Here is a 27,695-nt window from a genome sequence, read left to right as displayed (position 1 = left end):
AGAGTCTGTATGGAATTAGTATTATTTCTTTCTTAAATATTTGCTACAAATCATCAGTGAAGCTATCTAGTCATGGAGGAGTTTTTTATTCTTCTTTTTGGGGGTTGGGAAGGTTTTCAGTTACAAATTCAGCTGTACTGATAGATAGGGAACTCTTCAGATTGTCCTTTTCTTCTTCAGTGAGCTCTGGTAACTTGACTCTTTTAATAAATTTGTCTATTTCATTCACATAAATGGTGGAATTTATATGCATGAGGTTGCTAATATTGTCATCCTTTAACTGAATGATGTCTAATGGTGACCCTTTATCAATTCTGATATTGTGCCTTCTAAAGGTTTATCAACACAGTTGATCCTCATTATTTGTGGATTCTGTATTTATAAATTCATCTACTTGCTAAGATTATTTTGTAACCCTAGCAGCAGTGGGTCAGTATTCTCTAATGCAATGTCCCCTGCAATTTTATAGAACATAACTGCTGCAAATCATGAGACTCAATTGTACTATTGATCTTTAAAAACCAGCTTTTTGTTTCATTGATTTTCTCTATTGTTTTCCCATTTACTATTTCATTGATTTTTATATTTCTTACTTTTTTTCTGTTTACATGGGGTTTAAGTTGCCCTTGTTTTTCCAGGTTTTTAAAAGATTTTATTTATTTATTTGCCAGAGAAAGAGAGAGGGCGTGAGCACAAGTAGGGGGAGTGGCAGGCAGAGGTAGAAGGAGAAGCAGGCTCCCCACACAACAAGGGGACCCTGATGTGGGACTCAATCCCAGGACCTGTGGACCATGACCTGAGCCAAAGGCAGCCGCTTAATAGACTGAGCCACCCAGGTGCCCTTATTTTTCCAGTTTCTTAAGGGGGAAGTTAAAGTCTAATTTTCCCAACACCATTTACTGAAGAGATTGTCTTTTTTCCCATTGGACATTCTTTCCTCCTTTGTCGAAGATTAGTTGACCATAGAGTTGAGGGTCCATTTCTAGGTTCTCTATTCTGTTCCTTTGATCTATGTGTCTGTTTCTGTGCCAGTACCATACTGTCTTGATGATGACAGCTTTGTAATAGAGCTTGAAGTCTGGAATTGTGATGCCACCAGCTTTGGTTTTCTTTTTCAACATTCCTCTGGCTATTCTGGGTCTTTTGTGGTTCCATACAAATCTTAGGATTATTTGTTCCAGCTCTGTGGAAAATGCTGATGGTACTCTGACAGGGATTGGATTGAATGTGTAGATTGCTTTGGGTGCTTCATGTGCGTTAAAACTTTTTATCTGGAGGATAAACCGTGAAAATTCTTGCATCATTTTGATAAATTAACCCATCATTATGAAAGGGCTCTATCTCTGGTAATATTTCTTCATGTGAAATCTACTTTGTCTGATATTAATGTAGTCATTAAAACTTTTTAATGAGCCCCAATGTGGGGCTCGATCCCAGGACCCTGAGATCACGACCTGAGCCGAAGGCAGAGGCTTAACCCACTGAGCCATCTAGGCACCCCTGGATCTTTATTTTTATCCAGTCTGACAATATCTGCCTTTTAATTTGTGTTAAGACCATTTAAACTGGATAACTTTATTTTCAAATTTCTAGGGTACAAATACAAAACTTGATCCCAATAGTAGGCCTTAAAGTAAACCATGATAGATTCCTGAAAGTAGATCAGTTTGGTTAAATTTTCTGAGCATGATGTAATAAAACTAAAACTTAGTAACAAAAGGTTAACTGAAAAATTTGGAACTAGTTATACATTTTAAAAAATCCCTCCTAGTACACTGAAAGGGAAAATCAAAGCAGATGTTCAGAGATGAGTGAGAATTAGAATACGGAATAACTATAATGTTTGAGAGTGTGGAGCATGGACGTGAAGTCAAGTGCCGTCGTCCAAGTTCTGGCTCTGCTCCCCACTGACTGTGATTCTGATCCAGGTATTCATAAAAAGATAGTAACACTTAGAGGGTTTTTTCCCAATTAAATGAGATGATACTTAGCACTCTTTAAATGTCACTGTTTACACAGTGCACTTAACATTTCCCAATCACAATTTAGATGTGTAAAAAGGGAACTCTTTCTCTGTCTAGATCAAGTCCAAGTTCAACTGATGGCAGAAAACGTAAACTTGAACACTGAAGGAAACTCAGTCACATCTACCATAGTCTCTTGGGGATTAATACTCAGACAATCCAGAATCTTTCCTGACTTTCTTTACATTTCTGGGTCTTCGGACTCAGATTCCTGGGCAGGAGCATCTGTGGAGCCAGGGTCCCATGCCTTCACCCATGCTTTCAGAAAGAAAATAGAGAAATTAATGTCTACCCCCTTGCAGCCTCCATAGTTAGGTACAAGATCTTTTACACTCATCTTCACCACCAGCTGAGCAGCGTAAACCCAGCAAATGTCAACCAGATCTCCCTTTTCCAGGACAAGGATAGGGCACCTGGGTGGCTTAGTCATTAAGCGTCTGCTGTTGGCTCAGGTTGTGATCCCGTGGTCCTGGGATGGAGCCCCGCATCAGGCTCCCTGCTCAGCAGGAAGCCTGCTTCTCCCTCTCGCTGTGTTCCCCTGCTTGTGTTCCCTCTCTTGCTGTCTCTCTCCCTGTCAAATAAATAAATAAAATCTTTTTTTTAAAAAAGGCATTTTGTTTTTGTCCTAAAATCTGTTTCCCCAGGATGTGCTGCATCCCATGACTTGCCCTTCTCAGTCTAAGCTCTAACATAGTTATAAAGTCTTCCCCATAGTTTAAGATACAAACTATGCTTTAAGAGCTTCAGGCTTTGGCTCTTGTTCTGCAGAGGTTTTTAGAACAAAAAATTCACTGTAGTAGCTCAATGGGTAGAAAGCCATGGCAACTAGAAGTTAAAAACCTTGGCAGAAAATCTCCCTATTTTATCCTTTTATATTCTGTTTATTACTGTTGTTAGAAAATATATGGGATGTGGCCAAAGCTGTTCTTAAAGGAAAATACACAGTACAATGAATATGAGCATAAGCTTTAAGTTAGGCCTGGGTTCAAAATGTCCCTGCTCTGCTACTTACCAGCCACGTGACCTTGGAGAAATTCTTTAATCTCAAGGCTTGGTTGCATCAACCAAACTTAATAATATTATAGTTTGGGTGGCTCAGTCAGTTAAGTGTCTGCCTTCAGTTCAGATCATGATCCCAGAATCCTGGGATTGAGTCCCGCATCCAGCTTCCTGGTCAACAGCCATCAGGGAGATTCAAATCAAAACCACACTGAGGGGCGCTTGGGTGGCTCAGTGGGTTAAAGCCTCTGCCTTCAGCTCAGGTCATGATCCCAGGGTCCTGGGATTGAGGCCCGCACTGGGCTCTCTGCTCAACAGGTAGCCTACTTCCCCCTCTCTCTCTGCCTGCCTCTCTGCCTACTTGTGATCTGTGTCTGTCAATAAATAAATAAATAAATAAATAAATAAAATCTTAAAAAAAAAAAAACCCAACACATTGAGATACCACCTTACACCAGTTAAAATGGCCAAAATTAACAAGACAGTAAACAACTTGTGTTGGAGAGGATGTGGAGAAAGGGGAACCCTCTTACATTGTTGTTGGGAATGCAAGTTGGTACAGCCACTTTGGAAAACAGTGTGGAGATTCCTTAAGAAATTAAAAATAGAGCTTCCCTATGATCTTGCAACTGCAGTACTGGGTATTTACCCCAAAGATACAGATGTAGTGAAAAGAAGGGCCATCTGTACTCCAACTCATAGCAGCAATGACCACAGTCGCCAAACTGTGGAAAGAACAAAGATGCCCTTCAATGGACAAATGGATAAAGAAGATGTGGTCCATATATACTATGGAGTATTATGCCTCCATCAGAAAGGATGAATACCCAACTTTTGTATCAACATGGATGGGACTGGAAGAGATTATGCTGAGTGAAATAAGTCAAGCAGAGAGAGTAAATTATCATATAGTTTCACTTATTTGTGGAGCATAAGGAATAACATGGAGGACATGGGAAGATGGAGAGGAGAAGGGAGTTGGGGGACATTAGAGGGGGAGACAAACCATGAGAGACTGTGGACTCTGAGGAACTAACTGAGGGTTTTGGAGGGGATAGGGATGGGAGGTTGGGTGAGCCAGGTGGTGGGTATTGTGGAGGGCGTGTATTGCATGGAGCACTGGGTGTGGTGCATAAACAATGAAAAGTATAGCAAATACAAAAAACCATAGCACATCATTTATGAATATATATGCTAGAGTCAGCAAATTGAATCTAGTACTGTATTACTTGAATAATACATTATGACCAAATAACATTTATTTCAAGGGTATAAGGATGGTTTCATATTAAGAAATATATTCATGATTTATATTCATAAGGCAAAGAAAAACATAAACAGATGCTAAATATATCTTTGCTACAATTCAATATCCATTACTGAGTTAAAAAGGAAAAAAAAAAACCTCTTAAATTTTCCCTCAGCAGTATAAAGGGAAGCCCCCATGCTTAACAGTGAAAGGTTGGCCATTACCATTAAAAGTCAAGAACATAACAAGGTTTCCAGCTATCGCCACTGTTACTCCACTTTTTTCTGGGAGTTCTAGCCAATACTAGGGCAACAGAAAGATGTAAGAAGTATAAATATTTTCAAAGGGAGAGAGAAGAAGCTGTAAGCTTCCCTCTGGAAAAACCTAAGGAAATCCATTACATTAATATAAAATTTTTAAAAAATGATAGCCAGATCCAAGAAATATTCTTAAAAAATCAGTGGAGGGGGCACCTGGGTGGCTCATTTGGTTCAGCATCTGACTCTTGATTTTGGCTGAGGTCATGATCTCAGGGTTGTGAGATCAAGCCCCATGCTGGTCTGCTGGAGGTTCTCTCTCTCTCTCTCTCCATCTCTCTGTCCCTACCCCCACAGGTGCTCTCTCACTCTCTCTCAAATAAATAAATAAATAAATAATCAAACAAATAAATAAATAATCAAAGCTTTATTACAAAGCATCAGTAACCAGTTAGGCTCCACCAGGGGGCATGCTGGGAGAGCACCCAGAGCACCGCATTTTAAAAGCACTCAGGTACAGGCTTCTGTCTGTACACATAGGACCACATGCACTTTATTTTGGGGACTACCTCCCTTCCTCATCAGAACAGCCCTGGCTGTTTTAGCAACAAAACGTAGACTCACTCTTCTGAGGGGTGCCTGTGCGGGGCAGGTGAGGGGGCCCCAGAGCGCCCGCCTCAAGGGCCACTGCCTGAGGGCGTGCCAGTGAAGAGGATGCAGAGAGCGGGGAAGTGGTCTCCACCAGGAAGGGTGGGGACAGACGCTGGAAAACGGTGGTGTGAAGGGCCAGGAGAGGACCCAGGAGGGGAGGGGGGTCAGGCAGGAAGGAGCACACCGGGCAGGTGGGTCGCCTCTGGAGGGTGAAGCCAAGAGGCCTTCGCCATCTTGGGTGCTGCGCTGGAATGGTTGGGCAGAACACATGTGCCCCTTTGACTTCTTTTTGCTCCACTTCCTTCCCTAAATTGACCTGGCTCTTCTCTCCCTCCAGGAGGCTGACCTGCATTGTCACAGCAGTGGGCTCCCTTGTCCTTGGTCTTGTGACTGGGTTCAGTGATGGGAGCAAAGGACCGGTCCTGGGGGCCCTTCTGTGTCCTGGGGACCACCTCCCCGCTGTGGGCTTAGGGGCCCTAGGAGCGACCTGTTACAGCTGTCACCCACAACCCCCTGCAGTTTCTTACACTCTGCTCACACCTTTGTGGATAGTTCCCTTATCAAGCCTTCCTCAGAAGATCCCAACTGGGAGGGCCACCAGTTTTCCTGCCCCACCGGGACCAACAGGGAAGCAACTACTCACATCTCCAGCGGAGTTCAGTGACGGGTTGGTAGGGGGAAGACAGGTGAGGTGGTACTCAGGAAGAGGGTAGCATGTCACCTGGTTCTGGCCAAGCTGGAGTTTCCATCTGCAGGAATGTGCCAAGCCAGCGGGAACAGTAGAGACATCCCAAATCTGAAACCAGGTTCCTGAAGTTTCCCTTGCAGGGCTGGGAGATAACCACCTCTGCCCCCAGGTGGATGGAGGAGGGATCCTGCCCCAATCAGAGAACTTCCTACAGAGAAGGCTCTATAAGGATTTTGCACTCACTGGTAGAAGAAGGGAGAGGAAAGTGCATTGTGGGTAACTTTTCCCTTTGTTTATATTTCCAAGTATTTGGGGAAATGCATGTATTATTTTTTATAATGAGAAAACAGTACAGTGGACTTCATTTTGGAAAAATTAAAGAGTTTGGAGTTGGGAGCAGGGGTATTAGCATGCTTCCCCATATGAAGCCTTCCTCCCTTACCCTTGCCTCCCAGGAGCCTAAGTTCCTGAGAATCTAACTCAATCTTAGACTTTGCATGTACTGTCTCTGTGCATCATTTTGTTGTGGGCCAGTGAGAGAACAAGATGAAACACACTGTGTAAACCATCAATAAAAATGCTAGAGAACTGTATCAGTTACTCTCATGATTCCTGTTTCTCCTTGGACTTGTCTATCAGACCCTGCCTAGTGTTCCTGCCCTGTCAATCTGACCTGACATTGAACCTAGTTCACTCTAGCCAGCCCCTGGTGTCCACCCTCGTGGAACTCTCCCACATGGCTGGCTCCATCTCCCAGAAGCAAAATCCAGCCCATTTCCTTGTGCCAGGGAAAGCCCAGACCTGGCCCCGGGCCTTGTCTTTGCTCTGACTTGCTGTGCGACTCTGGGATAGTACTTCTGTTCTCTGGGCCTGTTTCCCTCTATGTACATAGTGGAAATCTACCCTCTAGCTCCAAGCTTGCTGGATTGGGGAAAGGAATTTCCTTAGGAATGAGGCCTCTGCTATCCCTTCCCCTCAGCTGGCAGGGCTCACATCTCAGGCCTCTTCCACAGCTAGGAGGCAAGGGGAGAGGAGTATCCTGGAGTAGGGCTTCCCGTCCCTTTGAGAAATAGAGCAGTGTCTGTGGGGTGTGGGGGTCTGACTCCCAGCAGCCCAGGGCTGAGGGAAAACCATTAAACCAAATGAAGGAAAATAAAATGTCTTCTATGCATTTTGTGTCAAGGCCACCAGCATTGCTGGCAGGCTTAACTTTCTTCCTGCAGTGGAGCTGGAACAGGCTGAGGGTAAACCTGGAGAACGGAGGCCAGCCCCAGGCAAAGCCTGGCACCTGGACTGGCTCAGTTATCGTCTGCTCAGTGGAGTCCAGGATGCTCGTAGGACGGAGGAGAGGAAGCGCAGCCTGAGAATGAGATTAGGGGATGATCTGAAATCAAAGATCTCTCATGACACTGAAGTCTGACGCACACCAGGTCAGTCAGAAGAACTGAGAGGGCCAGGGCAGAGGCTCTGGATGCCATTCTGGCCTGACATTTGAGGCCAGCACATCTGATCTGCCCAACACCTCCCCTTCCTAACTTGTCAGCTCCGCTCATCTGTTGCTGGGACCCACGCAGGCTCTCCTGCTTCTGTGCCTTTGCTCCAACTGCACCTTCTACCGATAATACATCTCCTGAAGGCCTCTGGCAAAGCCTTCCTGTTTCTCTCAGGCGCTGCTCAAATCAAACCCTCTCTAAGAAGCCTTCTGGCTTCCCCTGTCTCTCCTCCTCCTAACTCCTCCCAAGGCACACTGGACAGTATACACACTACACCTCAACAGACCGCAGTCAGACCTCCTGCTCCTGTCGTGTACAGGCAAGCCGTAACTAACGGCCGTGCCGCTCAGGAGATCTTAGTGGACAAACCTTACCAGAAACAAATGTCCCAAAGCTTATACTGAAGATGTCCTAGGGACTGTCACCGATGCTGATAGGGACACCATGCCAAGCTCACCAACTCACTGAGAAGTGAGCTGAGGCTGGAGGAGGTGTTGCATGTGGGATTGAAGTTTTAAATTAACCCGGTCAGAGGCCCGAGAAATGAAATGAGGCTGTTTGGGTAGCTGGAGGTAATACTCACAATATGGAGGCAGAGAATGTCAGTATGGGGCTCTGCTACCCAGCTGCAGACAGGGGTTTACCTAGAACAGCTGAGGGCACTTCCTAGAAAAGTAGAAGTGTTTTCATGTTTACGCCCTAACAAGCTGAGCCTGCCAAAAGACTGGTTTTATCTTGAGGCAAAGGCTGTTGGTAGCCTTTGCCTTCCTGCTTGCCTTCCTGGACTTTGGCTCAGCTTGGGCAGCGGAGGGTACAGCCCCTGGCGAGCCGACTAGAGCCATGCCGCTTCCCCGGGCCAGTTGTCTTGCGCCCAGAGTACCATCTGATCTGGGCCCAGGAGGCACTATTCTGAGAAATAGTTTTCATACTCAGAAGAGGCACTGGCAGCAAAAGGAGAAGGCCCTTGTGACTTTTATCTTTCTTCTTGCTCAGAAGACTGCTCGAAGCTTAGCCTGGAGCTGAGACAACCACCAGGAAACCATGACAGAGCTGTGATCTCTGCCATAGACACAAAATGAGGAGGTGGTGGCATGAGGGACATACCTGTGCTGTCCCTGTGCTATAGGAAAATGGTGACTTTGGAGAGCTCAACCGTTCAGTTTTATCCAGTGAATGGCCTTAAGCCCGGGTTCTCCGTCCTGGAGCCCTGGGAAGCCCCCTGATAAAGCTGTTTCTGAAGCGAGGCTTCCAGGAAGTGAGGAGAATCTTCCTTGAGTTGGCCTGTTCCTTTTTGCACTAATGGATTTAAAATTTCCTGCACTCATCACAGATTGTCCTTTTTGTTCCCAGTTTTGCTCTTGGTATAACAAATATATGATTATTAGTCACTTTGGGTAATTCCCTTTCTCAGTAGGCCAGCCTTCAGAGCACCCCTATGGTCGTTAGTGGGCTCCTGGGGCTGACGGGTGTAAAACCCCCAGGTGTGTGCTCAGCCCGAGGGCAAGGCATTGCTGTGTGCTCCCAGGCTGAACTGGTTTGGGGGCTAATGGCCTATTAGAGAAATGCACACTCCCTAGAGGACACATCTGGCAGAAGGCCTCTTCTAGGAAAGGGGTTATTCCCTGAGAGAAATCCACTCCATCAGGTTGAGGTGGGACCGGAGCGCCCTGCCTTTCCTTCTCTGCCACAGAGGTGGGCATGTGACCCAGGCTGGACCTATGACTCTCTCAGGGTCCATTCCTGTCCAATAACTTACCATAGACTGGAAGGGGAATGATTTCATTTGTTTTTCTAGTATCTTGGTTTCATTACCTATGGCCAGAGGAGCCTCTGGATCTCTCTCGAAACTACTTTTCATGTGGTTATCTCACCTAAATTGTCTTCCTGCAGAACCACTTCTTCCTGAACTTCCAGGTCCTCCCTGCTAAAATTATTGGGGGTGCAGGAACCTCCTCTCTCTCCCTCCACAGCCCCAGTTGTTTCCCACATAATCCCGATTCAAGGCCTCTACCAGCCCGACACACTGGGCCTTAGGCAGCACGCTGGGGAGCAAAGCAGCAGGGCCTCCGTCCTGCATTGGTGCTGGAGAGCCACCGACCATCACCCACACGGCCGGCAGGGCATGCTCACCACAGCAGCGTGCAAGTGAGGAGCATTATCTCCCCAGATGGACCTGACTTGGCCTTATTTTGCACCTGTCTTCAGGGTTCTCATGATTGTGTTGGGAGAGCAGGAGCGACTTGTAGATCTTTCTCTTTCTTAATATTCTCCTTCCCCCAAACCCAAGCACCTCTCTCATTTCTCTTATTCCTTCTCAGAACATGAAATTTCTACTTATTTTCTAATAAAACATTTTAGTCCGTTCTGGCTATCCTGATGACAAACGACTTCCATAGTGGCCTATATTATTGTTCCAAATACTCACGGTCCCTCCCCCAGCTCCACCCTTGCTGCCTCCCCGCCAACACACAACACCCACCCCCGAAGATTTTACCTCCCTACATTTTGAACTCAGGAGTGGCCACGTGGCTTGCTTGGGCCGGTAAGATGTAAGCAGAAATAATAGAGTCACTTTTAAGTGGAGGCCTAAGGAACAGCTTTCGTTCTGTCTCTTCCCCTCCTCCTTTTGTTGTTATTGTTTTGTTTTTTGGTTTTAACAACAGATATTTCTTAAAGATCTGAAGGCTAGAAGTCCAAGATCAAGGTGTCAGCAGGGCTGGTTTCTTCTGAGGCCTTTTTCCTTAGCTTGCAGACAGCTCCCATCTTCCTTTGTCCTCACGTGCTCTTTCCTCTGTGCACACACATATCTCTGGTGCCACCATGCCGGGCTCAGGGGTATGCTCTCCACCTAATTTTGTACACAGGGTTGACCAAAGATGGTGATTCCTCCAGCTCAGTTTCCAGAGTAAAGTATGTCCACTGTTGGCAGGACCTGGCTCAGCCACTCCATTTTCAGAATTATGACGTGGTCTGGGCTGGAGATCAAGTCAGCCAGCCATGCCTCCAGGTAAAACACCAATGGGTCTCCTAGTTCCTGCACAGGAATCTGTCATAGCTGGATGTGAATCTGTGGTGGCAGAAGTGATGACCCCGGCGGCCTCTCCAGGAACTGGGCAGGCATCCGTCCTCAGTCTGGGCCTTAACAGCACCTGCGCTGTCGACCCTGTGAGGACCAGCAGCCCAAGAGCAAGTTCTGAGTAGCTCCCTCAGAGCTCCAGCCCCTTTCCTCCCACTCTGTGAGGACACTGAAAGGGGTCCTTGAGTGAAGACGGTATAAAGCAGGAGTGTAGCTGACACACAGTAAACACGGGATGGAAGTAAAGTGTGAGCCTCTTTTGTTGTCAGCCATGGAGGTTTGGGGCCTTAGCCTCAGCTGATTGACAGATCCTCTCAGGCTCTAATCAACAAGCCCTCTGTCTCCACGGCCCAGAGTCCTCTCTGCCTCAGGGTGTGCCCTGGAACTGCAACACTGGGCCCAAGGCAGTGGGGAGTAGGACTGTCTTGTCTGTTCTGGGGTCTTGGAGGGCCTAAAGCTGGAGTCTTTGTACTTGGCTTCCGGCCACCATATGCCCTCTGCTCAAGCCTCCATCTGGTCTGACCAGCTCCATTCCAGCTGCCCCGCTTTCCCGGGGCCCTTGGCTTGGAATAATAAAACTCCCACAATTTCTTTTTCCAGAGCAAAGGACATAGCTTACACTAGAGTGGTCAGTGGTTTCATTTTAAATGTCCACACTGCTTGGAAGTACACATAATCATATAAAATTATTTTTATTAAAATAGAAAAGCTTTCCAGTATATTGCATTGAAGACATTTATATAGAAAAAGCAATTGCAACAAACATGCTACATCAGCACTGAAATATTCTGAAAGCTTTAAGTGCCCACTTTTAAACATATTTTGGTATAATGAACATATCCCTACATATTTCAAAGGGTACATATAATACTGAAAAAAATACTTCATGTAACATCTAAGTTTAGGTGCATACCAACAGGAGGCATTACATTGAATAGCTTATTTCAAACTGTGAAACACATTCAAAGTATTCAATTGCTTAAACAACATGCAAACACTTTAATACTTAGACTGACATTTTTAAATATATAAACCACAAGTCTTTATAATTCTATATCAAAAAAGAAAGTCAGACAGAACACTTACCCACACTGTGCATATCACAAAAAGCAATGTGTCTTCATGAACGGAAAGTACTGGGTTAACACACATGATTGTCATTTTACAAATATGGCTATTTACCTTCTTCATAATAAAATAGAAATATCATGTATTATTTACACAAACTACTAATTATTTCACTTTTTGGCAAGTATATAAGTAGCAGCAATTGGTTTAAAGATTGATATTTAAAAACTCTTAAGTTTAACTCGGATGAATACCGAATAATATATATCGGTTAATATAAAAAGGCGTAATGCAATATGCTTTGATGTGGTATAATTTCTCCCTTTCACAAAGTCATACACACATTAGTAATCACTCAGCCTATTGTGTACAATGTATCTCATAAATGCCACTTCCTTAGCAGGCTTTGCGGAACATAATAGATAGGTTCCTGAATTAAATTTCTGCAAATTAAATTTGCCTGATGATTTATATAATTCCAAAGATGCATTATCTTTATTTCACACTCTAAAATGGCTCTTCACAGTGACCCCTAGCTTCTAGATAGAGTAGGTAATTTTCTGTAAACACACACACACTAGGGGCACCTTAGTATTTAAAGGAACTCCGAAATGAAGTTTCTGGGTGTGAAGCTTATAGTAAAGTGAGTTATCTTTCTAAAAAGTGATCATCTCACTTAACCAATGGTTCCTAATTTGTTTTACAGTGTGGGATGACCCATCTAATGAGCAAAGTATAAAGTGTAAGGCAGTGATCCACCAAAAGAAAACATCCTCTTTTCATTAGTATTTGGAAGAACATATTTTGACATTTGTAATAAAACAAAACCCCTAATATTGGCAGATTAAAAAAAAATACTGTGTGGTGAACAGAGGTGACAAGTGCTTCTCCTTGGCCACTATTCAACCTCAAACCAGGAGTCTTGCATGTCTCTCACAATGTAGAAAAACTCGATGGAGGAACATTTTGCACTTTTCATGGGCAGTCAGTTACGTGTCCAGACCATGTGCAAAGCAGGGCTCAGACTGAGGAAGACGAGGCAGGAGGGCCAGGGGGCTCTGGCCTCGATACCGGCCGATGGCACACTGCTTGAGACCTGTACCTGGGAAATGATGAGGGCAGACAGAGGGACGTGGGACGCCAGAGTGGGGCTGTCGGAGTTGATGAGGGATTCGATCTTCTCTGCTTCTTTATTGCAGGCCTCAATCTGGGAAAGGAGAATCAGATTTTAAAATTTACAACCACAGAACCTGTGAAAAGGTTAAGTCAGACACAATCCACATATATCCCAGCAGAGAATATGCTTTCTCTTTCCTTTTCTGAGCCAAAGTAACATTTTAATATAGTCTTAATTATACCAATAGTAATAGCACCGAGGGAAATTAAATCAGAAAAGAAATGATGCACAATGCCACTGCCCTTACCACTCAGCCATGTTCAGACATTACCTTCCCACAGTTAGATACAGTCCCAGGCAATGGACTTTCAGTGCTTCCTCATCCATCCCAGAGGACAGCAATGGGGCTTTACTCAGCTTCCTGACTGACCGTTTACAAACCGCTTGTATTCACTCCCCTCACTGGAGCCCCCACTGTTCTGATGCTGACTGTTCTGATGGCCCACAGCAGTGAGGATCACCTCTAGAGTATGAGGAAGAAAAATGGAGTCCATAAGACCAGGCCCAGTGGGCTTCTCCTCCCAAGTGGGAGCACAGCCCCCATGCGGCCGGTGTCCTCTATGGCTGTGTCACGGCACGACCTGTACCAGCTGCTTCCCTCCCTGGGCTTCAGCTGCCTCATCCATACGTAAGTAGATGCCCTCTGTGTGTGCGCACTCTGAGTGGCCCCTCAGCATTTCGGCTCTCCCACTCCTTCACATTCTGCTGTTAGAGATGAGCCCGGCAGCAGGCACTTGGGACACCTTCCCAGACTGCCTTGATTTTTCCTGCTCCTGCCCTACCTAACTTTCCAAATGCCTCTACTTCCTCCCTCTCCTAAATCCTCTAAACAAGAAGGCTGCACAAGGCGTGCTGAACCCCACCTGCAAAGCTTTTGGATAATGATCGACAGGAATGATCAGGATCACTATTTCGGATTCAATGCTGAAGTATCCAAATACGTCGCACTGTGGAACAGACACGTGCATGCGGATTTTCTGAAGTATTTCCAGAACTGTTATTGGCTTTTTGTTTGTTACCTGGGAAGAGAAAAAAAATTCCATTACCTGCATAAAAGAGGAATTCCTTATTACTGCCGAGGCTGCCTTGCTATCTTGCCTATTGGAACCCCCAAGTATGGGGCCCCAAAAGCCCCTGCTGGCTAAATTCGAAATCTACAGAGTCCATTCCAGAGGGCTTTTGTCTGACTCCGGAGCTTTGTAGCTCAAGATAAACACTTTCACCCGAAGCCCCCACTCCCTTTTAAGGCACTGTTCTGAGTTGGGAGCTACAGGAAAATGATTAAAGTCTTCCTATAAAAATACAGTTGTTTGAATCCAAACGGGATAATTTTCTAGGTAGTGGTAGTGTTGGCTGCTACATTTCTGGAACCCTGTGTCCTCAGAAGTGGAGCAGAAGTGATGGTATATTGAAGGGAAAGGGGCAAAGCAGACACGGGAAGGTGGCGGGCTCTGGAAGCGCCCCTCCCCCGCCCCCGCTCCGGGCAGGGGGCCGGGGGAGGAATGGGGACTATGAGGGCAGGCAGCCTTGAAACCATCCAGGCATCTACCAGTCTCTGGCTGTTTGGTTCTGCCTCCAGCCCTAACTCGACATACTATGCAAGCCAGGGGCCTCTTCTAAGGCAGGTCAGGCTGTGCTGTGCAGAGCAAGGTCACCAAACAGCCAGAGTGCAGGGGAAAGGAGCACGGGATTGGGGGCCAGACACCCTGAGTTCTACTAGTTATGAGCTATACAGTGTCGGGCAAGCTGCTTTTCTGTGAATTACTTTCTTCCTCTATAAATGGGACAACACATTCTATTCTGTGATTACTGAGAAGTTTATCAATAAGGTTTCAACACTATGTGGCACATAAAGCGATTTACCTTTGCAATAGTATCCAGTTTTTCTTTGTCAAATAAAACTCTTAACATTCCAGCACATAATGGGCAACAAGCACCTGTATAACAGAAACCATTTTATGCGTGTTCAGAATTAGAAATTTGGAATTCAAAATAGTGAAATAACCAACCCTTCATTTTGTGCTAGGAGAGTTGTAGCTATCCTCTCTGATGTACTTTTAGATATGTTCCCTCACCAACTGGGATCTTATTATCTATACATTTACCCAAAACCTTCCACCACCCTTGCTTTCATCCTTTACCACTTCTCAGGGCAACCCGTGATGGTATAAGGCAGGAGAGAGAGCTCGCCTTTCACGAGGTGTGGGGCCTGGACCCTGCCCTGACTCAGAACTCACTGTGATCCCAGGGAAGTGCTTTCCTGTGACTTTGATTTCCTGTCTGCAAAACAAGGGAGCAGATGTTCTAGGGATTCCATGAGTGTTTGATTCAAATTTAATCTTAAAAATTATATTTAAGCTGTTAAAAATGACAAAATATGAGAACATGGTCTTCAGGAAGAAAGAGGCTTTGGTTTTTTTTTGCTCACTGCTATGCCCCAGTGTCTAGAAGAGTCTCTGGCAAACAGCAGAAGCTCAAGAAACACTTGATGAATCCAGGGATGGATGAATGAACTTGGGAGACTCCAGATTAACCTGTTCCGTGCAGACACTGGATAAAGTCTTGTCTGTTATCTCTGTTTAACTGAAAAGTACAGCACTTTATGGTAAGTAGTTTAAGAAAACTTACTACTGGGGCACCTGGGTGGCTCAGGTGGTTAACCGTCTGCCTTCGGCTCAGGTCATGATCCCAGGGTCCTGGGATCAAGCCCTACATTGGGCTCCCTGATCAGCGGGAGTCTGCTTCACCTTCTCCCTGCCACTCCCCCTGTTTGTACTCTCTCTCTGCCAAATAAATAAGTAAAATCTTCTTAAAAAAAAAAAAACAACAACTCATTACTCTTATAACATTCTGTATGAAACAAGACTTTCTTGATTATAGGCAACTAGATGCTAAGGCCAATCTAAGACCAATATCTTACATTTCTCTGAATTGCAAATGTTTGTGTTCCTCAAAAGTACTTCAATTATTCATTCATTAATTACTTACTCTTTATTCATTAACTACTAGTTCTTTGTTTATTACCTTTATGATGAGTAAACTTTACACATTTGAGCTACTAACCATAATTTTAGTAATGAAATGTCGCTTTATCTATTTATATATTGGTGTTTGGTGGGATTTTGCCTGAAAATGTTTGCCATATTGTTTTATTTATTTCTTTATTTAAGCTGATTTATTTTTAAGTAATCTCTACACCCAATGTGGGGCTCAGACTCACAAATCTGAGACCAAGAGTTGCATGCTCTTTTGACTGAGCAGCTCGGCGCCTCTGCTATATTGTTTTAAGTCCCATGGACAAGATGATGTCTAAAGTAATCTAGAGCTTTTTAAGGGGGACCCAGAGTAATGCATCTAATCAGCATCAGGTAGAGCCAAAACTTTTTTTTCTTAAGATTTTATTTATTTAGAAAGAGAGATCATGAGCAGGGGAAGGGCAGACGGAGAAGGAGAAAGAGCATCTCAAGTAGACTCTGCACTGAGCACTGGAGCCTGAGGCAGGGTTTGATCTCACAACCCCGAGATCATGACCTGGGCCATAATCAAGATTTGGATGCTTACTTGATGGAGCCACCCAGGAGCCTCAGGTCAAGACTTTTTGAAAAATTTAAGTAAATGAGTCAACTCTCTTTCTGAGTGACTCACTCCCTGGAGGTGGGTCAGTCTGTCTGTCCAATCCCACCCCAAATACTGCCAGCCTACCTGGTGGGATGATGGGTTTGCACTCAGTTGCAGAGAGTGAAGGACATTTGACCGCAGCACACTCAGCGACAGAACTGTACTCTGAGAGGACCCCAACTGCCTGGCAGGGCCCATAGTAATCAACAGCTACGCGATCTGAGTAAGCAGCACACACGCTACTGTACGTCTCCCCATTGTGCCCGCAGATGGGCTCCGTGGTTCTGCAGAAGGGCTAATGACAAACAAAGCACATTTAGCCTATAAACCTCTGTAGTACACTTTTCCTAACCAAGAGCACAAAACAGAAAGGAAAAAAGATACAGGTATAAATTCCTGGACCCTCTTAATTAAGCTCCTAAGGTCAGCTAAACTTTGGGTTCGGGGTGGGGTCAATAGGGCTATCCCAAGATGAACTGAAATGATTACTTTGCTGAGCCTCTCTGGGACTTGGGTGCTCATTCCATGTGAACTGATATGAGATACTGCTTCCCCCGCCCCAGACTTCTATCATTTCTGAAGTACCTACCTGTTTGATGAAAACAAGATCAATCTCCATGCAAATTCAGAAGACTTATCATTTCGTGCTGGGTAGGGATAGGGAGAGGGAAGGGTGGAGAGCTCAGTGGAGTGGAGACTCTGGACCCATCAGGTAGGTTAGGCTAAGTAAGATAAAACTTGTAGCCAGTAGGAGGGAATAGATAGGAAGGGAAGACTGGGAATTCAGAGTAGATGGTATCAATGCACTTGGAACACAAGCTCTGAGGGAAAACAGACCTAGGGAGACATGCTGAAGGCATTCTCCTGCCAGTGAAGACCAGGAAATGAGAAGCAATCATGTCAGGTGTTAGTTGGCCATGAGTGGGGGCCCTGCAGTGGTGTGTGTGTGTGGTTGTCCCTGGGGGTATTTTCTGGACACGAAATGCAAAAGGCTGCAAGATAAACTGATGTAAAAAGACATCAAGTCTTCAAGAATTTTTCACTCACTCTTCTGTGAGTGGGACTTCAGTGGAAAGAGTGGGAAAGCACTCTTTTCTTGGTGGTTTTAACTTGCATTCTTCCTGGACCATTTGCTAATGAGGGCCACAGAAGGGGAAGTGAAAATGGTACTGACGTACCCCAGGGTGTGTAACTTTACATTATTTCCCTAATGGTGGGTGGCATGAGGCCACTCTGTTCTTGCTTGTCCACTAGATGACCAAAGTACCAACAGGAGTAGGACAGCCCTCCAGAGTTAGGAAGAAAAAGCCAGACTTGGGATGGCTCATTTTAATTCTCTAGATTTGATAGGATTTATAGAAGACCCCCAAGTGGTCTTACTGTTGCTTCATCTGTAAAAGATCATCAACTGATTTTATGCTTGGGTTTGTCAGCCAAACTGACACCAAACTGTACCTGGCAAGGGCCTTTGTATAAGAGGTTTTGCCCCCTCTGGTACAAAGTGCAGAGATTGCCATGTTCCACGTGGTTTGTGTCACAAACAGGATCGCGAACCTGGTCACAAGTGAGCTGTCTTGGCAAACACTCATATTGGCTACATCCAAATTTATCAAAAGTTGTCAGGCACACTTGTGGTCTGGGTATGCATCTGAAAAACACAAATGTGGCACCATCAGCCAGTGCTGCAGGTGGGGGTGGGTGATGATGGGGCTGCTAAGACACTGACAAGGGGCAAGAGGCTGAGGAAAAAGCAAGAGGGAAGTCTGAAAGAGTCCCTATCCCCGAGAGCTTATGTAGAGGAGGAGAGTCAAGCATGCATATGAAGTGAGTGAGTAGGTTCTACACAAAATGCCCATGGGAGTGAGTCATTCTGATTCAGGAGCCTGGAGAAAGCAGTAGGAACAGGTGGTGTCCTGGTTGTCACCTGGGGGATAAGGAGGGCCGCACTGGCCTGCCCGGCTGAGGAAGCAGCAAGAGCAAAGGTGTGATGTGACTACAGTGCTGGGGGAAAGGGGAGGTGACCCTGAGGGTAGGAGCCAAGTTCACAGGGACAGAAGTGGCAGGATATGAGGGCTCATCAGGTGGGTTGGGGTCTGACGCTAGAGGCCTTCTAGTCAATAATAAAAGAAGCTTTTTCTGGGGTTTAATTTCCAGCTTGGGTATTACTGAGTCTGTCTTAAGAGAAGGCTTCATAGTATGAGCTGAAAAACTCAGGCTTCTGTGCTTATAGGCTGAGGACCTGCCACCGGCTGGTTGTGAATCACGGAGACAATGCCACCCCACAAAGTTGGGTCTTCCTAGTAATGTCAGGACCTTGCCTCATTCTTAATTCCTGAACTACCTTGGAGGGGCTGGGGATGATAGCTCTTCTTTAGACTTTTCTGCTCTTTCATTTCTACATTGGCATTTATAACTTTCTATAAGGAGACCTATTAAAATGTTGAGGTTTCACTGGGCCTTGAAATAACAGGAAACACAAATGTTAGTCTGTACAATAAAAGGAGAAGAATATAGCAGCTAGCATTATTTTGATTTCAAAGGAAATGACCTCTAATCTCTTTAGGGATAAGTCTCCTGCTCTGAAATGACTACCAGCTCCATCACTACTACTTCACATGGGCGCCTTTCTTGATGGGATTTAAAATTCGAATGCACATAGTTATGGTTTTTGGGAAATGTAAGACTTTGAAAAAAAAATAATGGAAAAGAATATTTAGAACTTCATTATCTATTAACATGGAAGGGATGAGAACAAGAATATCAGGAGGCATTTGGTAATTGTTGAAGGAAAAACTTTATGAAGTTGAGTATAGAGAAATAAGATCAATTAGAAATTTGAGAATCCAGGGAGTAAATTAAACATGATCAGGGCAGGGACTCTGTCTTTCTTATCGTTGTGTCCTGATGTTTAGAAAGATGGCTGGTACATCAGTAGGTATTTGATGAATGAACACAACTTTGTATTTTTTAACCAATTATTTTTTGAACAGATAACACAAGCCCATGGTGAAACTGGAAAGATAGAAAATTATATGTGGTGCAAAATAAGTCTGCCTCTTACTCTTCCATCCCAGCTGCCCCCCTAACTTCCCAGAAACAGCTGCTATTGTCAATTTTTTGTTTAGTCTTCCCAAGATCTTTTATGTAAGTATAAATATTTATATATGCTGAGTCAAGAGTATGTGCATTTAAAATTTTGATAGGCTTGGACAAATTGCCCTCCACAGGGGATGTACCAACCCTTCCTTCAACCCCCTTCTTGTAGGAGAGTGCCTGTTTCCTTACATTATGTTACAAACTTTTTACCTTTGCCAATCTGATAGATGGAAAATGGTGTATAGTTGTAGTTTTAATTTAATTTACATTTCTCTTAAAATGAGAAAGGTGAAGCATGGTGGTACATTTGGCTGGATGTTCATCAAGTTCATTTAATTTTCTTCATGGGCACACATCTAGAGTATATATCCCAAACTCCCTGGCAAAAGTTGTGGCCAAATGATTGAGTTCTAACAGGAGAGTGTGGCTAGAAGTAGAGGTAAATGTCACTTTTAAACCTGGCCTATGAAAGCTTCTCAAGAGCAACCTTCATCAACAACCTAATATAAAAATGGGCAAAAATTAAAAAAAAAAACCTAATAGAAAAATGAACCAAAGATATAAACAAGAAAAACAAATAGTTATTAAACATTTGAAATAAGGCTTTTATAGAGTAATTCTCTCTAGTGACTACAACCCCCAAAGTATCAGTACTTTAATATAACATAAGTTCAAATACAATCCATTTGTGTGTTCAGCAAGTGGATTTCCACAAAATGACTCAGAAACCTAAGATCCCTCCATCTAGTGACTCCCAGCTCCTGCAGACTCATAGCTCCCTGTACCTTCTTCTCTGTTTGGCCAGAGGATATTAGGTTGTTGGTTTTTTCCTGTTGATTTGTAGGGACTCTTTATACTCTAAGGACATCAGCCCTTTCTCTGTGATATTCTTTCCAGTTTATCATTTGTTATGATGCAGAAAATTTGTGTGAGAGGGGAGAAGGTCAGAGGGAGAAGCAGACTCCCCATAGAGCTGGGAGCCCAATGTGGGACTCAATCCTGGGACCCTGGGATCATGACCTGAGCCAAAGGCAGTCGCTTAACCAACTGAGCCACCCAGGCACCCTCAATCTTTTCTTTTTAATACATATATATATGTGTATATGTATGTATATATATGTATCATATATATGATACATATATATATATTTTTTTTTTAACAAAGATTTCATTTATTTATTTGACAGAGAGAGAGAGGTCACAAGTAGGCAGAGAGAGAGGGAAGCAGGCTCCCTGCAGAGCAGAGAGCCCAATGTGGGGCTCGATCCCAGGACCCTGAGATCATGACCTGAGCTGAAGGCAGAGGCTTAACCCACTGAGCCACCCAGGTGCCCCAATCTTTTCTTTTTATTTTGGTTTTGTACTATACCCAGCATGACCTTCCCACTTTGGGATTTTATTGTTTTATTATAAGAGCAAAACAACCTTATTCAGAAGGGTTAGCTAACAGAGAAAACAAATGAACAAATAACAAAACAACCTTCAAGTCACCTCCCAACACAACTATATCATCCTATCAGTTTATTTCTTATGCCCAGCATCCTGTCTTCCTTCTATAAGAACTTTTTGGGCTTAGTTTTCATGTATAAACTTTGCCAGATAGGTGACCAATTTTGTCATTTCTCTTAGCATGTGTGAGAATCTTTCCCTCACTCCCTACTGCAACAGGTTTTAAGGATGGAGATGCAACTGCTTATTCTCCACAACATTCTTCACTAGGAAAGGATATGTCCTATTCAGGTCACTAAGGCAGCTAGGGAAAACTCCTGCTCTAGAAGTCTAAACCTAAGACAGTCAGCAGGACTCCTGCCCTCTCGCCACCATATACAGAAACCCATCATGAAGGCTAGGTCCACTGTACTCTGAGCTCATGAGGAAACTGCAGAGGAAGAAGCCCCTAAACAAAAAACTTCGCACAAAGCTGAAGTTGCATTTCCAGCGATTTCTCATTTCCAATCCCTAATATGGAGGTAGATAAATAGAAGAAAATTTCTATTACTATCAGGCATAAATAGCTAATAAAGAGAACACATCCATTTCTCTCATCTTGTCTGCTACCATTCTGTGCCTTGCACTTTCTGTTTAAGTCTTATAGAATTGCTGTAGCTCCCAAGAGACATCACACTATTTTCTCATTTCTAGTGGCCAAGATCTTTGCTCCTGTTGTTCTCCCTGCCTTCACCAACACCACCCTCTACTGTCAGCCTTGCTGGCAATCTCCTTCTCATCTTCTTAGCTGAGTATCACATCCTCTAGAGGCTTTCCCAGGCTTCCCTCAGGCTGCATCAGCTACACTTCTGGGCCCCTAATCATAGTGTGTCATCAAGGAGCTTTACATGGCTCTTTACCTGTAGATTGAACTCTTCAGGACAGAGGTCTTCTTAATTCATTTTTGTATTTCCGTGTCTGGTATACAATAGATGCTTGGTAAGTGCTGGTCTTCAGTTGAAAAAGATGAGGAGCCATTGGGGAAGATGGTGGTAGAGTAGGAGGACCCTAGGCTCACCTCAACCCACACACACACTAGACAACTATTAGACCATTCTAAATACTCTGGAAATTGATCTGAAGACTAGCAGAACAAACTCTAAAACTAGAAGTAGAGAAGAAGGCAGGAAGTGCAGAGACATGGCTTGGGAGAGAAATGGGTTGTAGCCCCTGTGGTGGGGAGGCAGCCACAGTTGCAAAGGAAGGTGAGAGACAAACTTGCATACCGGGGAGTGCATGGGGAAAACAAATCCCCATAGCAATTGGCTTGGAAAGTGAGAGGGCCTGATTTTCATGAGTTCTTGGAACCAGTGTGCTTAAAGCCTGGAGTTTTAAAGGTCAGTGTGCTTGGCTCTGGGAGAGCTCAGAGGACATTGGGGCTGGTTTTGAAAAGAAGGCAGGGCAAAGAGTTTGCAGACATATAGTGTGGAAATGGCAATCTGAAGAGTACCCGGGGCACACAGTAGGGCGGTTATTCATTCATCTCAGAATGTGTCCCAGAGAGACAGCATTCACCGAGAGACCCCTCCAGGGAAAAAAGGAACTGGAAGGTGTCATTTCCCTCCCCTGCTTCTCAGCAAAACCATAGGGCCACCTTTGGGAAACAGTGCAGCACCAACACTCACTACTTTACTTGCTTAAACCAAGCTCCACACCATCATGTTCTGGTAGAACTGCCCCTTCTGGGCACAGCTGCTTGAGTCCCAGTGTGGCAGGCACCTTCCTCCAGAAGACTAGCCCAAACCCCAGTAACACTGCATCTCCCCATGTGGGGTTCTGGAGAGCCTAGGTTCTAGTAGCAATGGTGACAGGTCTCATTTCACAAACAAACCAGAGTACATCTAGGTAAAAAGCACCACATCCAGGCCAGGACCAAGCACTGCCACAACAAGCAGAGATCCTCTGCTGACGACGGGCCTGAAGGATAAAGCGGCCAGGACACAATAGGAGAGCACACACAGCACACACTGGAGACACTCCCAGAAGCACCAGGCCCTGAGGAACAGGAGACACTACAGGGCACTACAGAACTTCGTCATAAAGCCATTACCCTCACGAACAGGGGATGTGGTTGACTTTCTTAACACATAGAGACTTAGACAAAATGAGAAGACAGAAATATTTGTCCCAAATGAAAGAATAGGACAAGGCCATGACCAGAGATCTAAGCAAAATAGATATAACAACTGATGTTGTAACACGTCAATGGCGAACTTAAAGCAATGATCATATGGATACTCACTGGACTTGACCAAAGAGTGGAGGACATCCGTGAGACACTTAACACAGAGTAAGGAATAACACAGAGATAAAGGGCTCAATAAATGAAATGAAAAACCCACTTGATGGAAAAAACAACAGGCTGAAAGAAGCAGAGGAATGAATTAATGACCTAGAAGACAGAGTAATGGAAAGTAATAATCCTGAACAAAAAAGAGAAAAGAGAATTAGGCAAAATGAGAAAAGACTTAGGGAACTCAGTGACTCCATCAAACAAAATAATGTTCATGTTATGGGAGTCCTAGAAGAAGAGAGAAAAAGGGGTCAGGGAATCTATTTGAAGAAGTAACAGCTGAAAAATTTCTTCAGTCTGGGGGAGGAAACAGATAACCAGATCCAGGAGGCACAGAGAACCCCCAACAAAATCAATAAAGGCAGATCCACACCAAGACACACTATAATTAAAATGGCAAAACACAGTGATAAAGAAAAAAAATATTAAAAGGTACAAGACAAAAGAAGAGAGTTACAGACAAAAGAAACCTCATAAGGTTATCAGTGGATTTTTCACTAGAAAGTTTCCAAGCCAGAAAGGAGTGGCATGATATGTTCAGAGTGCTGAATGGGAAAAACCTGCAGTCAAGAATACTCTATCCAGCAAGGCTACCATTCAGAACAGAAGGAGAGACAGAGCTTCCCAGACAAACAAGAACTAAAAGAGATCATGACCACTAAACCAGCCCTATAAGAAATATTAAAGAGTATTTTTTGAGTGTAAAGACCAAAAATTGTAGTATGAAGGTAGGAAATACATAATATAAAAAATGAGTATTTCTGTAAAAAAATAAAAGAACTCACAAAATAAAATGATGTAATATATGACACCATATACCTAAAATGTGGGAAGGAGAGGAGTAAAGAATGAGTTCAAATTTAAATGACTGACAACTTAATATAGATGGTTATATGGAGGTGATGTTATATACAAACCTAATAGTAACCACAATTCAAAATCTACTAATAAATATGCAAAGAATAAAGACAAAGAAATCCAAATACATCATTAAAGAAAACCAGCTAACCATTGAAGAGAGAAAGACAAGAAGGGATCAGGGAAATCTTCAGAAAGCACCACAAAACAAGTAATAAAATGGCAATAAGTACACAGCAATCAATAATTACTTTGCATATAAATGAGGTAAATGCTCCAATCAAAAGAATAGGCTGACAGAATGGATAAGAAAACAACTCATCTGTATACTGCCTGCAAGAGAATTGTTTTAGATCTAAAGACACCTGCAGATTGAAAGTGAGGGTATGGAGAAATATTTATCATACAAATGGATGCCAAAAGAAAGACAGAAAGACAAAAGAAAGGCCAATACTTATATTGGATTAAACAGACTTTAAAATAAAGACTGTAACAAGAGACTAAGAAGGACACTATTTAATCATAAAGGGTACAATCCAACAAGAAGATAAAACAATTGTAAATATTTATGCCCCCAACCTGGGAGCACCCAAATACATATAATAGTAACAAACATAAAGGAACTAATTGATAATAACACAAAGTAAGGGATTTTAACACCCCACTGACATCAACAGATCCTCTAAACAGAAGATCAACAAAGAAACAATAGCTTTGATGACACACTGGACCAGATGAATTTAACAAATATATTGAGAACATTCCATCATAAAACAGCACAATACATTCTTTTCAAGGGCAGATGGAACACTCTCCAGAAGAGGTCACATATCAGGCCACAAAACAAGCTTCAACAAATTTAAAAAGGCTGAACTCATACCATATGTCTTTTCTCACTATGATACTAGAAGTTAATGACAAGAAAAAATCTGGAAAGACCACAAATACATGGAGGTTAAGTTATATGCTACTAAAAATGAATGGGTCAATCAGGAAATAAAAGAAGAAATTTAAAAAGTACATGGAAACAAATGAAAATGAAAACACAGTGGTCCAAAACCTTTGGGACACAGTAGAAGTGGTTCTAAGAGGAAAATTTATAGCGATACAAGCCTACCTTAAGAAGCAGGAGAAATTTCAAATAAATAGCCTTACACCTAAAGGAGCAAGAAAAAGAACAATTAAAACCTCAAACCAACAGAAGGAAGGAAATAATATGGATTAGAGCAGAAATAAGTTATATAGAAACTAAACAAAAAACCAGAAACCAATAGAACAGATCAATGAAACCAGGAGCTAGTTAAAAAAAAAAAAAAAAATCAATAAAATTGAAAAACCTCTAGCTAGACTTATCAAGGAAAAAAAAAAGGACCCAAATAAATAAAGTCACAAGTGAGAGAGAAGAAGTAACAATAAACATCACAGTAATACAAACCATTATGAGAATATTATGAAAAATGATGTCAACAAACTGGACAACCCAGAAGAAATGGATAAATTCCTAGAAACATATACCTACCAAAACTGAAATAGGAAGAAATAGAAAATTTGAACAGACTGATTACTGGCAAAGAAACTGAATCAGTAACTTAAAAACTCCCAAAAAACAACAGTCCAGGACCAGATGGCTTCAAAGGCAAATTCTATCAAACATTTAAAAAAGGAGTTAATACTTACTCTTCACAAACTATACCAAAAAATAGAGAAGGAAGGAAAACTTCCAAATTCATTCTATGAGGCCAGCACTACCCAGACACCAAAACCAGATAAAGATATCACAAAAAGAGAACTACAGGCCAATGTCTGTGATGAACATAGATGCAAAAACCCTCAACAAAATACTAGCAACCTAATCCAACTATACGTTTAAAAAATCACACACCATGGTTAAGTGGGATTTACTCCTGGGTTGCAAGGGTGGTTCAATATTCATAAACCAATCAACATGATACATCACATCACTAAGAGAAATGATGAGAACCATATGTTCATTTCAATAGATGCAGAAACAGCATTCGACAAAGTACAATATCTATTCATGAGAAAAACCCTCAACACATGTTTAGAGGGAACATACCTCAACATAGTAATGGCCATATATGAAAAACCAACAGCTAACATCATCTTCAAAAGGGGAAAACTGAGAGCTTTCCCCCTAAGGTCAGGAACAAGAGAAGGATGACCATTCTCATCACTTTTATTCAACATAGTACTAGGAGTCCTAGACACAACAATCAGACAACAGAAGGAAATAAAAGGCATCCAAATCAGTAAGGAAGAAGAAAGCTTTCACTATTTGCAGATGACATGCTTCTATGCTATACATAAAAGATGAGAAAAAAAAAAAAAGACCAGAAAGACTCTGTCAACAAACTGCTAGAACTGATACACAAAATCAATAAAGACCTAGTATACAAAATCAATTTACAGAAATCTGTTGCATTTCTACACACCAATAATGAAGTAGCAGGAAGAGAAATTAAGAAAATAATCCCATTTATAATCACACCAAAAATCACAAGATGTCTAGGAATAAACCACACCAAAGAGGTAAAAGACCTATACTCTGAAAACTTTAAAAGAAAGAAATGGAAGATGACACAAAGAAATGGAAAGACATTCCCCACTCATGGACTGGAAGAACAAACACTGTTAAAATGTCTATGTTAACCAAAGCAATCTACACATTTAATGTAATCCCTATCAAAATAACAACAGCAGGGGCGGAGCAGGAGGTGTCGAGCTGCGGGATCCCCCGGGTGGGGGGGGGGGGTATGGAGGCCACCTTGGAGCAGCACTTGGAGGATACAATGAAGAATCCATCCATTGTTGGAGTCCTGTGCACAGATTCACAAGGACTTAATCTGGGCTGCCATGGGACCCTGTCAGATGAGCAGGCCGGGGTGATATCCGTTCTAGCCCAGCAAGCAGCTAAGCTGACCTCAGACCCCACTGATATCCCTGTGGTGTGTCTAGAATCAGATAATGGGAACATCATGATCCAGAAACACGACGGCATCATGGTGGCGGTGCTCAAGATGGCCTCCTGACGGCTCATGGCGGTTCTCCAGCAGCCTGTCATCGGGGCTCGATCCCGCCTGTGTAAATTATCTTAGACAACTACACCAGTCCCAATAGTCAGGCCATTTATTTCGTGTGCATTGGGCACTTTTCTCTTAATTTTAGAGTAAGCTTCTTTTGGACACTCAATGGACTGACTTATCCAAATATTAGTAAGAAAGGATCATGTTTTGAAGCAGCAGGTCCCAGTCACTTTGTACACAGAATTTTCTTACATTCAATAAATCTGGTCAGAGGAAAGCTTGGCTCTTTTTTGGATTGTTTAAATTCTTAGCAAATGTTCATTTTTTTGAATTGCCAAATTATAATTTTTTAAAAATCTTTGCTCCAAGTCAATCTCTTCTCTCTGAGAAGCTTCCTGAACTACAGACAGTCTCACACAAGTGTCCATGGATACTGAAAACCAATTAAGCCTATACCCACCCCATAACAACATAATAGCTATTATCATTAAGTACCTATTAGATACCACGAACTCATGTAATTCTCACTGATAACCCTATATGTACTCTTAGCTGCCCCATTTTGCCTTTGTGTAACTAAGGCTAAGGGATTTTCAGAGTAACTCAGGGATGCCTG

At 43.2% G+C, this 27,695-nt stretch overlaps 1 protein-coding gene and 1 pseudogene across 2 annotated transcripts in view; one reads left to right on the top strand and one right to left on the bottom strand.

Moving 5' to 3' along the window:
• Positions 1–11,114: 11,114 nt before the first annotated feature.
• Positions 11,115–27,695, bottom strand: part of LOC111146094 (reversion inducing cysteine rich protein with kazal motifs) — a 77,106-nt gene continuing 60,525 nt past the window's right edge. Inside the window, exons 17-21 of the mRNA XM_022501477.1 lie at positions 17,756–17,948; positions 16,385–16,595; positions 14,546–14,619; positions 13,546–13,701; positions 11,115–12,712 (exon numbers count right to left, since the gene is read on the bottom strand). Of these exons, the coding sequence (XP_022357185.1) occupies positions 12,491–12,712; positions 13,546–13,701; positions 14,546–14,619; positions 16,385–16,595; positions 17,756–17,948 (856 nt within the window). The 3' untranslated portion in view covers positions 11,115–12,490. The remainder of the gene's footprint in view (positions 12,713–13,545; positions 13,702–14,545; positions 14,620–16,384; positions 16,596–17,755; positions 17,949–27,695) is intronic.
• Positions 26,762–27,349, top strand: LOC111146095 (annotated as a pseudogene). Its single transcript, XR_002640518.1, has one exon. The product of XR_002640518.1 is annotated as a ragulator complex protein LAMTOR5 pseudogene (transcript).

The sequence above is a fragment of the Enhydra lutris genome, unplaced genomic scaffold (assembly GCF_002288905.1).
Source record: "Enhydra lutris kenyoni isolate GAN:26980312 unplaced genomic scaffold, ASM228890v2 scaffoldscaffold13, whole genome shotgun sequence".
Classification (NCBI taxonomy): Eukaryota; Metazoa; Chordata; class Mammalia; order Carnivora; family Mustelidae; genus Enhydra; species Enhydra lutris.
Note: the sequence above shows the minus strand (reverse complement) of the source record. Positions and strands in the feature narration are given on the sequence as shown.